A 17,048-nucleotide genomic window follows, 5' to 3' on the forward strand; every position below is an offset into this window, starting at 1 on the left:
GCAGGCTTTTTGTATTCTTTGGCAAAATGCAGAAGAATTTGTTATTCAATAGTAAGACCTAATAAAGTATTCCCCAAAATTCTAGAAGGAGGCCTGGTTTTGAAAGCACTCTAAACACCCAGTTTTACATTTTTCCTTTGCCACAGTTGTGGTAGGGCCCTCTCAACATATCCGAATGGACTTCCTCTTGCCACAGTTGTTGCACAAAATGATTCTCATCTAATTGGAATTTTATAATTATGACTATAACATAACCGATTGCTCAATTCAGTAATACCTCAGTTAATGAAGGGGTTTCCCACTGACACCTTTCTTTAAGTGTACACTTTCCCCCCCAATTCTTTAAAATTTTTTGATATCTTTTGTTTTTACATCATCTTCGTTTCCAAATATATTCCTCCTCTTCCCATTTCTATGAAGATAGAAATATAAGTAATAGAAGCATAAGTACATCTATTCTAGGATAGCAGCTGGGAGAGCTAGCTATCAGGAAATACTTGATATCAGGATTTTTTAAGGCATATGTCTTTCCCATTCACACATCTTAATGCATAATATGAAGTCATAAGTTCAAAACCAAAAATTGCCCTTAGCAGCATGTGGCAGCATGGTACTATTGAGAGATCTGAGGTCAGTACCTGTGTTTAGTTCATAGCTGTTACTTTTGCCCTATGTGACCTTAGCAAGTCAATTGACATTTGTGCCTCACTTTCCACAACTGTAAAATGAGGTGCTTGGACTAAATTATCTGCAAGGGCCCTTCTAGCTGTGAATTTACAAACTGCTAGGAACTCTTGGCGATAAAGACTGGTCAAAGTGCCCATCTTTAGAGACACGCTTTCTAAACCCTGCATCCATTTAAATACGGCCTTGTTTAACTTAAGCCTAAATTTCCTCAGATCTAATCTTCTTCAACCAGTGACTGTCTGTGTCAAAGACATTATTGTATCTTTTTTTTTCACATGCCAGTGACCACCAGGTATTTTGGACACATCTTAAAAAGTCAGCGGGCCACATATTACCATACTTTTCCTTTAAATATCAGCTCCTTTGTTGAGGAACCAGAGAGATGGATATAACATGGCGTATTGTTCTCTTGAACAGGATTTGCAGGCCCAAGATCGAGCTCACCGGATTGGCCAGCAAAATGAAGTCCGAGTGCTTAGACTCTGCACTGTAAACAGCGTGGAGGAAAAGATTCTTGCAGCGGCAAAATACAAATTAAATGTGGATCAGAAAGTTATCCAAGCGGGCATGTTCGATCAGAAATCTTCAAGTCATGAGAGAAGGGCTTTTCTGCAGGCTATATTGGAGCATGAAGAAGAAAATGAGGTACTGACCCTACACAGGTTATTCTTTATGAAATTAAGCAGTGACCTTTTGTCTTTATACAAAATAGCCTCTTTATCTTTAAAATAAATTCTAGAGTTGATGTTAATTAAGCTAGATTGAGGTAGTTGCGGCTTTGTGTTCCAAATGCAAAAACTGGAAAATCATCCAGCTTGTTTATTAAAATTTGCTACAATTTCTGGATTTGGCTGATTAACCTGTAGTTTAAATTTTACCTAACTCAGCCTGATGGAATAGTACAACACATTTTATAGATCTCTCACTTGGAGTGCTGCCTCCTGGAGGCCAGATGGAAAACTGCAAGGTAGATCACTTAAAAAAAAATGATGTTTAAAAAGACAAAAGTCTGTCAGGTTCTTCTCCCTGGGAAGAGAGGAGAGTTTGAAGGCCTTTTTCTACCCTGGTCATCCAGGTGCCATATCTCCTGTAAACTCAGATAGTATATAAAAGAAACTGTGTACCTTCTATCAAAATAGGATTCCATCCTGGCACTACACAAATCTTTTGCGTACTCCTTTGAATGAGCATATTCCATCAAACATGTTTCACTTCCTTGAAAAGAAAGAACAAATCCAGTGTTCCTTTCCCAGCAGATGTCTGATCCAATAGAAGGATATTAATAAAAGGATCCTCTGTTTTGATCAATGTTAAGTAAAAATAATGACAGGAACTGAGTGTTTGAGCCTAAAAGGACATCAGCAGGTGAATAAAAAATGCAGTGTTTTACAATCTTTAGATTCATCTATACTAAGTAAATAATGCCCAAAACTTCAATTTTCATTATTCTACAAGAGCTAACCTGTAAGATGTACTCTAAATTCAAAGGCCAAGTAATTCATTGCATTAACAGAATCAGTTGAAAGGGATCACAGAAGCTGTCTGGGCTAATCCAAACCTGGACAAGCATCTGCTCTACAGAAATCTAAAAAGTAGTCAGCTTCTTTGCCTAACGAATGAGAACCTGCTACCTTCCAAGGATGCCCATTCGACCTCTAGGTAGCATTTTGTCCCCTTCTATCAACATTTGGGCAGTTTATGTAGTAGAAATTTAGTTCCTCTTATACATGGCAGCCCTTTGATTACACGAAGACACATCATTAGGGGCAGCTAGGTGGCGCAGTGGATACAGTCCAGGGCCCGGAGTCAGGAAGATTCAACTTTCTGAGTTCAAATCCAGCCTTAGACATTTAATAACTGGGTGACCCTGGGCAAGTCACTTAACCCTATCTGCCTCAGTTTCCTCATCTATAAAATGAGCTGGAGAGGGAAATGGCACACTACTCCAGTAGCTCTGCCAAGAAATCTCCAAGTGGGGTCATGGAGAGTCTGAAACAACTGAACAACAACAACCTTTCATTATCTTCCTCAAGCTAACCATCTTTAGCTCCTTCAGCTGAGCCCCATAGGGCAGGTACTCAAGGCCTTTCACCATCCTGGTGGACCTGTTCTGAACACTTTTCAGGTTATTAGGTTTTTCCTAAATGAGGCTCCTGAAACTGAACAAAAACAGTACTCTGCATGTGATCTGACCAGGATACAGTACAGTGCCATTCTGAGCTGGACTACTTGTCTCTCATATCAAAACTTAAGCTACCTCCCACACTGTCCTACCACACTGTTGACTCACATTGATCTTCCATTCAACTAAAACCCCAATATTTTTTTTTGATGACTCACTCTCTAACTCTATTACCTGTGAACTTGCTTTTTGAGCCCAAATATAAGATTTATTCCCATTAAATTAAATCTTACTATATTAGGCAAAATGTTAGGGCTCGTAAGGTCACTTTGAGTCCTGACTGTTAATAATCAGTAGTCAATAAACATTTACTAAGCACCTGCTGTGTGTGAATCAGGCACTGTGCTATGTGCTGGGGATATAAATTTAAAAAGAAAAGAGGAAAGAAAAACAGCCCTTGTACTTGAGGAGTTTATAATTTAATAAGGAAAGATAATACCCAAGAAGAAGCCAAAAGGGAAGTGCCATAGGGTACCTGGTCCACAGAGTTGTGTCATTCATGGCATGGGAAATGGGAAATGATGGGGCAGCTGGAAAATTCTGAGCCCTCTATAAAGGGAGGGCTTTTTGTTCTACCCTCCAACACTCTTTTTTTTTGAGGGGAAGGCAATTGAGAGTACTGAGGAGGTGTTGGGTATCGAAGCTGAAGCAACCTCCATGATGACATTCATGGAGTGGAAACCAAGCAGAGCAGCTGGTGGGAGAGGAAGGGTCAATGAGTCTTGTCACCAAGTGAATCAACTGTCCCTCCCAGCATCGTATCTTTTGGAAATCTGAGAAACTTGGGCTCTATGCCTTTTTCCAGATTGCTGAGAAAAATGCTCAAAATTGAGCACAACTTTCTACATTACCCTCCACTAGAACTCTTCTAGTCTGGCATTCAACCAGATCCGAACCCACCTAATTGCACCATCCTGTAGCTCAGCAATCTCCATCTTGACTACAAAAATAGTATGAGAGACTTTGTCAAGTGACTTCCTAAAATCTAGATGAAAGATCTGAAGAATCTTTGTGTTTAGGAACCCGGCAAATAAAAGGAAGTTGCCAAGCATTAGGTTTATGATAACTGCCTCCTTTCTAGATGTTCACAATCATTTCTTTAATAGTACATTCTACATTTGTTTTTCTGGAATATTAGACATTTTCATTGGTCTATGATTTACAAACTATATGTTCTTTCCCATTTTGAAATTCTAAACAAGATCTATGTTTCTCCAGTTCCATGACATCTCCTTAGTTCTCTGCAGTTTTTCAGGAGACATTGACATTAAGTCAGCATCTATATCTCCCAGGATGTAGTGGGTCTGAGCCAGGTGACCTGAGCTCATCAGTGGCAGTTAAGTGCTTTCTCATCCATACTTATCTTGAGCATCACTTCCTAATTGGCCATTTTTGTTCAGTCCTTTCCAGTCTGAACCACTCTTCATGGCCTGAAAGAAAAATGAGACAGCCAATGTGGTGCAGTGCATAGAGCACTGGGCCTAGAGTCAGGAAGACCTAAGTTCAAATCCTGCCTTGGACACAGGGAAGATAAAATAAAATATTTGTTATGTGCTCTGAAAATCTTAAAATGCTACATAAATGCTGGCTATTATCAAACAAAGATGAGTTGAGCAGCTTTGCCTTCTTTCCATGATTTGCTCTTCCTATCTTCCCTAGTATGTTTTTAAAAAATCCTTTTTCTTTAGCTTTCTTTATCAGCATCAGGTCATGTGACTATTCTGACACAACCATGTCATCTCTCTACCTACTCTGCCACATAGCTGACCACAGAGAGCACTACATTGGCTCACCTTGATTACATCTTCCTCATATGTCTTTAACATCTAAGTGAGCCATATGTCCCTTGGTACCTTCAAAACTTTATTCTTGAGAACTCCCCTTCTCTCCTGGGCTGATTGTCAGGTTTTAGTTCCTAGCACCCAACCCATCTTCAGAGCCTTTTGAAATTTGTTCTCCTAACATCTAAGATGCATGTCATAATTTCTCTCTCTTTCTCCATTATAAATGTCAAGATAGCCATTGCTTTTACCTATCTTACTATTTATTTTTTTTGTTTTTGGACAGGGAAAGGCAGGGCAATTGGAGTTAAGTGACTTGCCCAAGGTCACGCAGCTAGTAAGTGTATCGAGTGTCTGAGGCCGGATTTGAACTCAGGTCCTCCTGACTCCAGGGCCGGTGCTCTACTCACTGCGCCACCTAGCCGCCCCCTGCCGGATTCTTTTTGTTGATGAGGATCTGATTCAAAATAGAATTTTCCCTTGTGGATTTCTTTACCTTATGAAGGATAAAATTATCATTAAGGCAAGTCAATAAGTTAATCATTGTGCTACTTTTTGGCAGAGGTTGTTCCAGTATCTGTTTAGTTCAGTGACCTCCAAAATGGGAACCGGGAAATGCTGCCCCAAGTGGGTATGTGATCATCTAACTGGAGAGTAGGAAGAGAGGAAACGTATCGCCCTCACTACAGTAGCCAAATGTGAGACCTCGCTTCAACACGAGCTGTGGGCAAAGCATTGTGTGGGGGAGCATGACATTCTATTCCATGCTAGAACTTAAATCATAATATACCACATGAAATTACATATTTACCAAAATCATGAATATACCATATTAAAAAAATTTGGACTACTTATATTTTTTTTCTGTAGATACGTATGTATATGTACATATGTCTATGTATGTACGTATATGTGTATGTATGTATATACAGAGAGAGTATATGTGTGTGTGTGTGTGTATATATGTATATATATACATACATATACATATACATATACATATATATACATACATATATATATATATATATATATATATATATATATATATATATATATATATATGGAGAAGAGAGAGAGAGAGAGAGACAGGTGTAGATAAGAGATTTAGGTGTAGTAGTATAGATGCATAGATAAGAGATGGACCCACATCTCTTCAATACTTGTTTATGCTCTGAAGTGGAAGATATAGCACCTTCACACATTTATGCACCTTCGCGCATTTTCAGAAGCAGATTCCCCAAATCTCCTTGTGGCTTAGTGTAAGGCAACACCGACTGTGCGTGCTCTGAGCTTGTGTTCCTCATTACACAGTACGTAGCTCTTATTTTCCCAAAGGTCTCGGTGTAGTTTTAAGCCATTAAAGTTCAAAACTGCACTGAGGTTTTGAATTCCCTGCATTTGGGAAGGGGCTTTGTCTAGGATCCTGTATTGTGAATATATTTATTTCATTTTAAATAGTAGGCGTATATGGTGGTGTTACATAAAATTAAAATTTTTAAATTAAATCATATTTTAAAAGTGCTTGTAATAGCAGGAAGAGCACTGAGCATGGAGTCAGAGAACTTGGGTTCATATGTCACATTTTCTGCTTAAGACCAATGAGATGTTGAGCAATTCACTTCCCTCCAGGGGCCCCCACTTTATACCTTGATAAAAGAAGGCAGTTGGATAAGACTATCTCTAACGCCCCTTTCCAGCTCTAAGTCATGTGAGTCCTGAAGTTAGAACTCTTTCATAAGACGCATGACCCTTAACCTCTAAGCTAATAGATTAGATTGTAAGCTCTGCATTTTCAGCTCCCAATTTTCCTTAAAGTGGGAGCACACTTTCATCACAGAGATGCGTAGGCATCGTTCATTTTTATAAAAACAATGTGGAAACAACTTTAGCGTTCAAAAAGTAGAAGTTTTGTTCTAGTGTTAGTGATCCCATTATCAGGAGATTTTCTTTGAAAGTTTGATCATCTAGTTTAGTTGTGCAGTTAAAAAGGAGCAATGGAGTCGTGTTGTAGAATATAATAACTTACATTTAGATAAGACTAAGGACAGGGCAGCTAGGAGGCACAGTGGATAGCGTGTTGGGCTTGGAATCAGGAAGATTCATCTTCCTGAGTTCAAATCCGACCTCATATACTTACTAGCTGTGTGACCCTGGGCAAGTCACTTAAACTTCCTTTTCCTCACTTGTAAAATGATCTGGAGAAGAAGTGGCAAATTACTCTAGTATCTTTGCCAAGAAAACTTCAAATGGGGTCACAAAGAGTCGGATATGACAGAACGCGATGCAAGAATAATAACACAGGGATAGGGACTGGAGCTGTGATTTCATGGCAAAAGCAGCGCCTCATGCGGCACAGACCTCCTCACTTTATGCTCAAGCTGGCACCTTCTTTGCAACTTAGAGACTTGCCCAGAACACTGGGAAGTTAAGTCAGCTGGTCACTGTGCCAAGTGCTGGAGATGCAAAGAAAGGTAAGAGACAGCCCCTGCTCTCCAGGAGCTCACAGTCACAGGAAACAATGAGCAAGCAATTGCATACAAATAAGATATCTATGTGATAATTGGAGGCCACCAGAGGGAAGCTGCTGGGGTTAACAAGGATCAGTGATGTGCCCAGGGATCAGAGCTGGGACTTCAGCCTGGGTGTTCCTGTCTCCTTGGCCAGTTCTCTGCCCACTAGGCTGTGCTGCCTCTGCCTTTAGATAAGTCTAGGAGGTTTACAGAGCACCTCCTTCACAGCGACCCAAACATGACAGACGATGGAGCTGTATGTGGGAGGCGCTTAATAAATACTTATTGAATTAACTTGAAGGCCTTGTAGAAATGTGAGCTAACGAGTGCTTAAGACTGAGCTTTCATATATCAGCAACGAACTGCTTTATTTCTCTGAAGATGCGCATAGCGCCATGTCAGAAGACGGTCAGAGTGTGAAGTGAAGCAGAGCTGAGTCCGCCATTATTCAGAGCATTCTTGGCCCTGAGTGGTGCCTTCAGAGCTGAAAGGGTTGAGTCCTCCAGGCCCTGGTCTCAGACCCAGATGGGTGATGGGACTTGCCCAAGTTAATAAGGGGCAGAGTCAGGATTCAAATCCATCATCTCCTAATCTTTTGTCAGATTGTCACTCCATTTTACCATCTGCCTCTCACCACATGGAGTAGATGACATTACACACTCTGAGTTTCCATGCAGAAATTTAAGCAGTGCTTAGCACAGTGCCTGGCATCATACAGAAGGTGCCTAATCAGTGCTTCTTCTGTTTCCCTCCCCACATTCAGATATTCATTTTACAAGAATGTTTTTTTTCTTTTAATGTGCATGATGGGGATATTCCAGCCTAATGCTGTGTAGCTGGTAACTTTCACTTAGATTGGCCGGATCTGACTAGTGATAAGGCAGGGAAGGATATCTTCCTATTTGCTAGAGCCTTAACCAGAGTAAGTCACGCATAAGCAGCAATGTTGTATAGAGAAGTTACATTCCGTTCCCATTCAATATGGCTTTTTTGTATGCAGTTTCGTATTTAAACTAATTGAATTGCAGCCAATATGACAATAAACCCAAAAATTCATTTCCCAGGAGGTAGTGGCTTGATTCATTTGTTTCTAGGCCTTCGGGGAGTATGGTTTAACCATGTGTTGCATAATCCATTAAAATGATATCCTTTTTAAACAAATTGTCTCATATTCTTTAGGTGACTGGTGAGTTGACATAACGTTGTTTTCTCTATATTTCTTAATACACAGATACACTGAAATTGACTCTTTGGTGGTTCTAATGAGCATCGTAATGCTGGGACGTATTTGAAGTTTCACTTTTTAATTCCCTCCCTATTTTTATGAACAGAATTTAACTTTGTTCATTGTTTGAAATGAGACGTAGTGTTTTTAGTAGATTCAGGACTGGGGTTTACTAATCGATGGGATATGAGAGAGGAGGAAAAGAAAAGTGTCAAAGATAACTCAGGCTTCAGTCATTAATTTGTACATATGCACGTCTGCATATGTGTTTGTGTACATACACACACCTTTATACACATATGTGTGCAGAAGGATGACACTGCTTTTAGAGCCCATCCATCCTGACCTGGCCCCTGATTTCTCTCTAGTATTGTTGGGGAACATTCGCCCTCCCTCCTCTGTGATCCAGCCAAGCTGCCCTCCTCTCTGCTCCTCATACACAACCCTCTAATCCACATCTTCTAGGCCTTGAACTGGCTGGCTGTTCCTCATCCCTGGAATGAATTTCTTCTTCACTTCCTCCTCATAGAATCCCTGCCACAGAGCCCAAGCACCAACTTTTGCATGATTCCTCTCAACTTTATTTGCTCCCACCCAATCTAGTTTTTTTAAATTGCTTTGTATTTATTTGCTTTTCATTTATGCTGTATATATAAAATTAACATAAGGTACTCTTCCTGTCCCCAGACCTTAAATTCTGGTTTGGCGATAAAAAACCAAACAGATGTCTGTCTGACCATCTCTCTTTCATATACATACATACATACATACATACATACATATGTACACACATATATACATATATATAATATATGCATATAAGTACATAAGTATATATACGTAATATATTATATATATAAGTGTATATATGTGTGTGTATATATATATGTATATATGTGTGTGTGTATGTGTGTGTATATATATATATATATATATATATATATATATATATATGCACATAAGTGCTCACTCAGAAGGATCTGAGTTTAAATGTGGCCTCAGATACTTACTAGCTGTGTGAGTGACCCTGGGCAAGTCACTTGCCACCAAAACAAAACAAACAAACACACACACACACACACACACACACACTCATGTGGGGGAAGTTAGGTGGTGCAGTAGATAGAGCACCTGAGTTCCAATCAGCTCCTGAAACTTGACACTTACTAGCTGTGTGACCCTGGGCAAATCACTTAACTCCAAGTGCCTCACCAAAAACAAACAAACAAAAAACCCAACCTATCTATAAATAAAATCTCATGCAACCTTCCTCCAGGCCCTCAATGCCACCTGCCATTGTTGTAACATCCTTCTCTGTTCATGTTCTTCAAACTAGTCCTCCTGCTGTGACCTTTGCTTCCCTGCCTATGGGCTCCAGCTCATCCCCGTTCTATAGGCCTGAATATTACCCTCCCAGTTTGATTTTTTTTTCATTAAAGGGGCCATCTTTTGAGTCGCTTCTTAAAGAGGCCTATTCATTGAATGGGTGTAACCTCACAAAGTGAGAATCTGAATGGGCCTTAGCTTAAAAGGGCCAAGGTTTCCCACTGCAACCCCCTCAGGTCATCCTCAGGCCCCTGCATCCAGATGGCTCTGGAGAAGGAGGTGAGACTGGTCACCTTGCACAGCCCTCCCTCCCTCAAATAGAAGTCAACTGCAAGTCATGTCATCATCTCCCTGATGTCATGGTCCTCTTGGAAAAGGAAGGACAAACATAACCTTCTCTCTACCCTGCCTGTTGAATCACTACCCAGTCTTTAAAACCTAAGTCAGTCCCACACCTTCCAGGAAGCTTTCCCCAATCTCCTCTGTAACAGTTTTTCTCCCAGTATCTCACAAAGCAATTTGTTTAATTACTCTCTTGTGTGCATGTACATACGTGTATATACGTATGTATTTGTATATACATGTGTGTATTTGTGTACGTATATGGCAATAGGTGGCATACAGTAGGTAGAATGTTGGCCCTGGAGTCAGGAAGATTGAGTTCCCGTATGGCCTCAGATACTTATAGCTGTGTCACCCTGGGAAAGTTTATTAACTTTTTTGCCTCAGTTTCCTTGTCTGTAAAATGAGGGTGATGAAAGCACCTACTTCCCAGAGTTGTTGTGAGGACCAAATGAGATGATAATTGGAAGATGCTTAGCACAGTGCCTGGCACAGAGTAAACACAATATAATTGTTGGTGCACACACATACTGATATACACATATACATGTAAATATATATATATATATATATATATATATATATATATATATATATATATATATATAAAATATGGTACACATCTGTGTACATATTACATGCTACACATATGCATGTCTATGTGCATGTATACACACATAAATACTATGGAAATTATGTGTATGTAGTCATGCTAGGCTATATAGGCACTGTGCATGTGTTTATATTAAAAAGCATTGTATATCCATTGGATTGCCAAGGGCAAAAATATAGATGGAAGAAAAGAGAACCAAGGCTCTGACCTTGGGTAACTTATACCTTAAGGGCTCATGAAGGGTGCATGGAGCTAATGGGAGACATAGAGAAGGATCAGTTACAGAAGTAGGAAAAAAAACCTGAGTGTAGTGTCCCCAGTCAAGAGAAGAGTGAAGGAACTAATATGAGAAGCTGTTGTTTAGTGCCACAAGCTTCTCATAGGCCTGAGAGGATGAGGAGAAAAAAAAGGTTACAGAATTTGATGATTGTGTTATTGGTGACAATTGAGAGAGCAGTTTCAGTAGGGTATTGGGACGAGAATCTAGGTTGTGCCAATGCCTGAAATTCTGGGTTTTGCCCTCATTGTTTTTCTGTACTTCATTTAGGTGTCTTATGGGTTTTTTCTTCCTTGTTTCCTTCCTTCCTTCCTTCCTTCCTTCCTTCCTTCCTTCCTTCCTTCCTTCCTTCCCTTCTTCCCTTCCTTCCTTCCTTCCTTCCTTCCTTCTTCCTTCCTTCCTTCCTTCCTTCCTTCTTCCTTCCTTCCTTCCTTCCTTCCTTCCTTCCTTCCTTCCTTCCTTCCTTCCTTCCTTCCTTCCTTCCTTCCTTCCTTCCTTCCTTCCTTCTTTCCTTCCTTCTTTCCTTCCTTCCTTAGATGTTTAAGCAATTGTTCTGTTTAAGGTATCAGAAGTACTACCTTTCCTTTGTCCAGGGCTTGAAAAGTTATGAAACATCCGTTACCTTCTTTGATCCTTTTATGGGATCACCTTTAAGCTACCAGATCTGAAGTTCTAGTCTTTATTGTTAGTGCTGAATTTGAAACATTAATTTATATATTCTAATCTGTACTATTTGGCATAAGTACTTGATTCTTAGCTAACAAGTAGTTAAATCTCTATTCACAACTTGATTCACATATTTCCATTTTTATAAGGATTTGAAGAAAAATGACCAGATCAGAAGCTGTTTCATTTAAACTAGAAGTGAATTATAATAAATATCAATATTAATGAAACGTGATATAAGATAATAACATATATGTATATATATTTATAGAGAGAGAGATTCAAATGGCTGCTTAGCTCTCTTTTTCTATTTCAGAATTATGACTCTGTAATATAGAGACTTATGGTTGTTTATGTTACTTTGACTAACCAGAGATTGCTTGGTAAACCAACCCCTCAGATGATGAATTTCTCTGTTCCTCTGCCCAGGAAGAAGATGAAGTCCCTGATGATGAAACTCTAAATCAAATGATTGCCCGACGAGAAGAGGAATTTGATCTTTTTATGGTAATGTTGCAAAAATAATTAAAATGTAAAATTACTGATTCCTACGTCCTACCTATAAAAAAAAGAAAGGTTTAGTTTAGAGCTAGGTTAACTTGATTGTATTTCGTTCTCTAGTAGTCCGCTTACTAGAGCAAAACAAATATTCCTGCTTGGGAAAAGAAATTTTGCTATGAGAGCGCTGTTAATCTTAAAATGTAGTTAGTGCATTGCAGCTTTCATTCAGTGATCAAAACTTAGAATAATTTAGTTAGTACAAATTAATCAACTCCAAATTGTTGCTTGGATCTTCTGTGATTTTTCTTTTTAAGTCATTTGCCTTTCGATCACTCTCTTTTTTTTCGGAAGACTTTTCCATAAACAAACTTCATATTTTAGTTATGAGCTTATTTTCCCATTATCCCCAACAACTCTTCATTGACACATTTGGCCTCTAGGAGTCATCCACAATCAGAGTGTAAGAACCACTAGAGAATATCTCATAATGTTGTAAATTCTTTTGATGGTTATTAGTTGATAATGAAGTATTAAAAAAAAAGATCTTGGGTTTTCCCATGCAGTAATTTATTGACCTATAAACCTAGCTCTTTGGAACAGTGCCAAAGTTTAAAAGTTATGTAAAAGTCCTTTAAAGTCCTTCTTTACAATACCCCCACCCACCTCAGTTGCTTTGCAATGAAATGGGGAAGTGTAAGAATGATGGCTGACCCATATTTTACCAAATGGCAGTTGATGATGTCAAATTTGACTAGTTCAGCATGCACTGCCAGATGATCAAACACACAAGGGAATCACTGCAAAGCCATCATACAGGCTGGTGAATGACAAGTAGTTTTTTGTCATGTGCAGTGTGGATATTGAAGTCTATTCCCTAGAGGCTAACATTGTTTTTATTATTTAATTAACATTGACCTGGCCCATATTCAACATTAAATAAAGGAGATACAATTCTTGCCAAGAGGCTGCAGAATGGATAACTACTTTGTTATCTTAGAGGTTAACTTCCTTTTTTTTATTTTTGCAAAGTTTTTTAGTTTAATAGTAAAAAAGTGACTGTACTGAATTTGGTCTATGGAGTATCAGGTATCACCATAGTGGGTCACTGTGGTAAGGAGGTGCCCTTAGGTGCTTTAAGGCTGTGCCAGTAGAACTCTCATGCTGGAATGGTCTTGTCATCCCAGCCACAGATTGCAGTTGTGGTGCAAGGGTTAGGTATCAAGAGACTCATTACCAGTAGCCAGACAATTTTGTCATGAATCCTTAGGCCATAGTAACCCATGTTACAAACAAAAATATAGCATGCACACTGTTGTTTTTCCACCACTATCTTTTCCAGATCATGAAGTAGATAAATTCTTATGACTCACTTTATAAGACCTTCCAAATACAGTCAGCTCACACTTTAATACTTAGTGATGTCAAGTCACTGGACATAGGGGAGAATGGTGAAAAATATGTTGGATGACATTGTTTAAAAGTAAGAAAGGAGAGGCCCAAGGTATGAAGACCATGCAGAAGACTCAGCGTTATATAGGATCAAGGGAAATAAAATACATAAAGCTCTTTGCAAACCTTAAGACTTTCTATAAATGCCAGCTATTGTTATTATATGTAGTGAAGACTTAGGTCAGGAAGAAAGTCGAAAGGTTCTTAAAGATGTAAATACCCAACAATATAAAAAATGAAATTTATTTTTATCATAACAATCAGGAAATGACAGGTTACAGATGGGAGAGTTTTTTCCACAGTAGTTGTCCTTTTACAGTCAGGCAGTCAATTGTGAAAGCAGAAACCAAAGTTGATACCAAAGCCAGATGAACAGACATAAGAAGATATGATATATAATTGAGAGCTACAATTATTCTTTGAAACAAACTGTTGACCCTACAAAAGAGGAAATGGAAGCAAGAACCACTTATTAACACAGACTATCACCATGGTTTTAGTAAGCTGGGCCTCATTCTCCACAAGAGGCCAAAATCCCCACAAAACTGTGTCAGACATCAAATGCTGCTTCTTCTTTCCAGTTCTGTCTTTGACAGTAGGAGCAAGGCATTAAAATTCTAACATCACAGTCTTCAACATGCAGCATAAGGAAGTAGAAATGTCACTACAGAAAACAAAGATAAGAAAGGCAGGGTGACCAGACCAAGCATAAACAGAGGAGGTCGGTGCTAACAGCAACACAGTATTGAGGGCATCGGAGGATCAATTATCAAGAAATCTGAAAGATGAGAAGACACATGCTTTGGGGAAAAAAATTATTACCACTTAAAGGGGTATTTAAACAAATATTAATAATCAATGACCTACTATATTCCTACTTTGCTATCTCTACAAAGTCTTCTTGAGAATAGGCTTATCTACATTTTTAAAGCATCCTTAATGATGGTAAATGGAGTTTTTTTTTTTGTCTCTTATAAGGTATATTTTACAGGAGACCCATACCTACAATTATCTGAAAGGCTCAGAGAACTCAAACATCCTAATGGTTTTACTGGCTATAAAAAAGCATTTGATCCAGTACAGCACATTGCCACTTTAAAGGGTCTTCTCTAATTTGTTTATTTATTTAATATTTTTAGTTTTCAGCATTGATTTTCACAAGGGTTTGAATTACAAATTTTCTCCCCATTTCTACACCCTCCCACTCAAAGATGGTATATATTCTGATTGCACTGTTCCACAGTCAGTGCTCCCTTTGCGTCACCCCACTCCCCCCATCCCCTTTTCCCTTACTTTCTTGTAGGGCAAGATAGATTTCTATGCCCCATTGCCTGTATATCTTATTTCCTAGTTGCATGCAAAAACTTTTTTGAACATCTGCTTTTAAAATTTTGAGTTCCAAATTCTCTACCCTCTTCCCTCTCTGCCCACCCTCCCTAAGAAGGCAAGCAATTCAACATAGGCCACATGTGTATCATTATGCAAAACCCTTCCACAATACTCATGTTGCGAAACACTAACTATATTTTGTTCCTTCCTATCCTATCCCCCTTTATCCAATTTTCTCCCTTGACCCTGTGCCTTTTCAAAAGTGTTTGCTTTTGATTACCTCCTCCCCCATCTGCCCTCCCTTCTATCATCCCCACTTTTTTATCTCCTTCCTCCTTCTTTCCTGTGGGATGCCACTTTTATGCGAGATAATTTACCCCATTCTATCTCTCCCTTTCTCCCTCTCTCAATATATTCCTTTCTCCTCCCTTAATTTGATTTTCTTTGTTTACATATCATCCCTTCATATTCAACTCACCCTGTGCCCTCTCTGTGTGAATACATATATGTATGTATGTATGTATGTATGTATGTATGTATATGTATATTCCCTTCAGCTACCCTAATACTGAGGTCTCATGAATTATCTACATCATCTTTCCATGTAGGAATGTAAACAAAACAGTTCAACTTTAGTAAGTCCCTTATGATTTCTCTTTCTTGTTTACCTTTTCGTGTTTCTCTTGATTCTTGTGTTTGAAAGTCAAATTTTCCATTCAGCTCTGGTCTTTTCACTGAGAAAGCTTGAAAGTCCTCTATTTTATTTAAAATCTATATTTTGCCTTGGAGCATTATACTCAGTTTTGCTGCGTAGGTGATTCTTGGTTTTAATCCTAGCTCTATTGACCTCCGGAATATCATATTCCAAGTCCTTCAATCCCTTAATGTCGAAGCTGCTAGATCTTGTGTTATCCTGATTGTGTTTCCACAATACTCAAATTGTTTCTTTCTGGCTGCTTGCAGTATTTTCTCCTTGATCTGGGAGCTCTTGAATTTGGCAACAATGTTCCTAGGAGTTTTCTTTTGGGGATCTTTTTCAGGAAGGGATCAGTGGATTCTTTCAATTTCTATTTTACCCTCTGGTTCTAGAATACCAGGGCAGTTTTCCTTGATAATTTCTTGAAAGGTGATATCTAGGCTCTTTTTTTGATCATGGCTTTCAGGTAGTCCAATAATTTTAAAATTATCTCTCCTAGATCTATTTTCCAGGTCAGTGGTTTTTCCAATGAGATATTTGACATTGTCTTACATTTTTTCATTCCTTTGGTTCTGTTTTATAATATCTTGATTTCTCGTAAAGTCACTAGCTTCCACTTGCTCCATTCTAATTTTTAAGGTAATATTTTCTTCAGTGGTCTTTTGGACCTCCTTTTCCATTTGGCTAATTATGCCTTTCAAGGCATTCCTCTCCTCATTGGCTTTTTGGAGATCTTTTGCCATTTGAGTTAGTCTATTTTTTAAGGTGTTATTTTCTTCAGTATTTTTTTGGGTCTCCTTTAGCAAGTCATTGACTTGTTTTTCATGGTTTTCCTGCATCACTCTCATTTCTCTTCCCAATTTTTCCTCTCCTTCTCTAACTTGCTTTTCCAAATCCTTTTTGCACTCTTCCATGGCCTGAGACCAGTTCATGTTTTTCTTGGAGGCTTTTGATGTAGGCTCTTTGACCATGTTGACTTCTTCTGGCTGTATGTTTTGGTCTTCTTTGTCACCAAAGAAAGATTCCAAAGTCTGAATCTGAATCTGAATCTGTCTTCACTCCCTGCCCGTGTTCCCAGCCAACTACTTGACCCTTGAGTTTTTCATTGGGGTATTACTGCTTGTAGAGTATAGAGCACTTTGTCCCAAGCTTTAGGGCCTGTACTGTTGTTTTCAGAGCTATTTCTACACAGCAATCTCTGCCATGCCAGTGCTCCTTCTCCCCCAAGAACCGCCAACCCCGGACCGTGACTCGGATCCGAGCAGGCTCTGCACTCCTGCTCTGATCTGCCACTTAATTCCTGCCACCAGCTGGGCCTGGGGCTGGAAGCAACTGCAGCTGTAGTTCTGTAGCTGGGCTACCTCTGCTGCCCTCGGGGTGGTGGCCAAACAGTAAGCTCCTTTCACTACAATCTACCAGTTTTTTCCCACTAACCTTCTCTGTTGTCTTTGGTGTTTGTG

General features: G+C 39.1%; 1 protein-coding gene across 7 annotated transcripts in view; it reads left to right on the forward strand.

Annotated features, from left to right (window-relative positions):
- SMARCA2 (SWI/SNF related, matrix associated, actin dependent regulator of chromatin, subfamily a, member 2) overlaps positions 1–17,048 on the forward strand; it is a 212,742-nt gene that overhangs the window by 127,355 nt on the left and 68,339 nt on the right. For all 7 annotated transcript variants that reach the window (XM_036739114.1, XM_036739118.1, XM_036739116.1 and 4 more), the window contains 2 exons: positions 1,105–1,332; positions 12,042–12,119. In XM_036739114.1, coding sequence (XP_036595009.1) covers positions 1,105–1,332; positions 12,042–12,119 — 306 coding nt within the window. The remainder of the gene's footprint in view (positions 1–1,104; positions 1,333–12,041; positions 12,120–17,048) is intronic.

The sequence above is a fragment of the Trichosurus vulpecula genome, chromosome 9 (assembly GCF_011100635.1).
Source record: "Trichosurus vulpecula isolate mTriVul1 chromosome 9, mTriVul1.pri, whole genome shotgun sequence".
NCBI lineage: Eukaryota > Metazoa > Chordata > Mammalia > Diprotodontia > Phalangeridae > Trichosurus > Trichosurus vulpecula.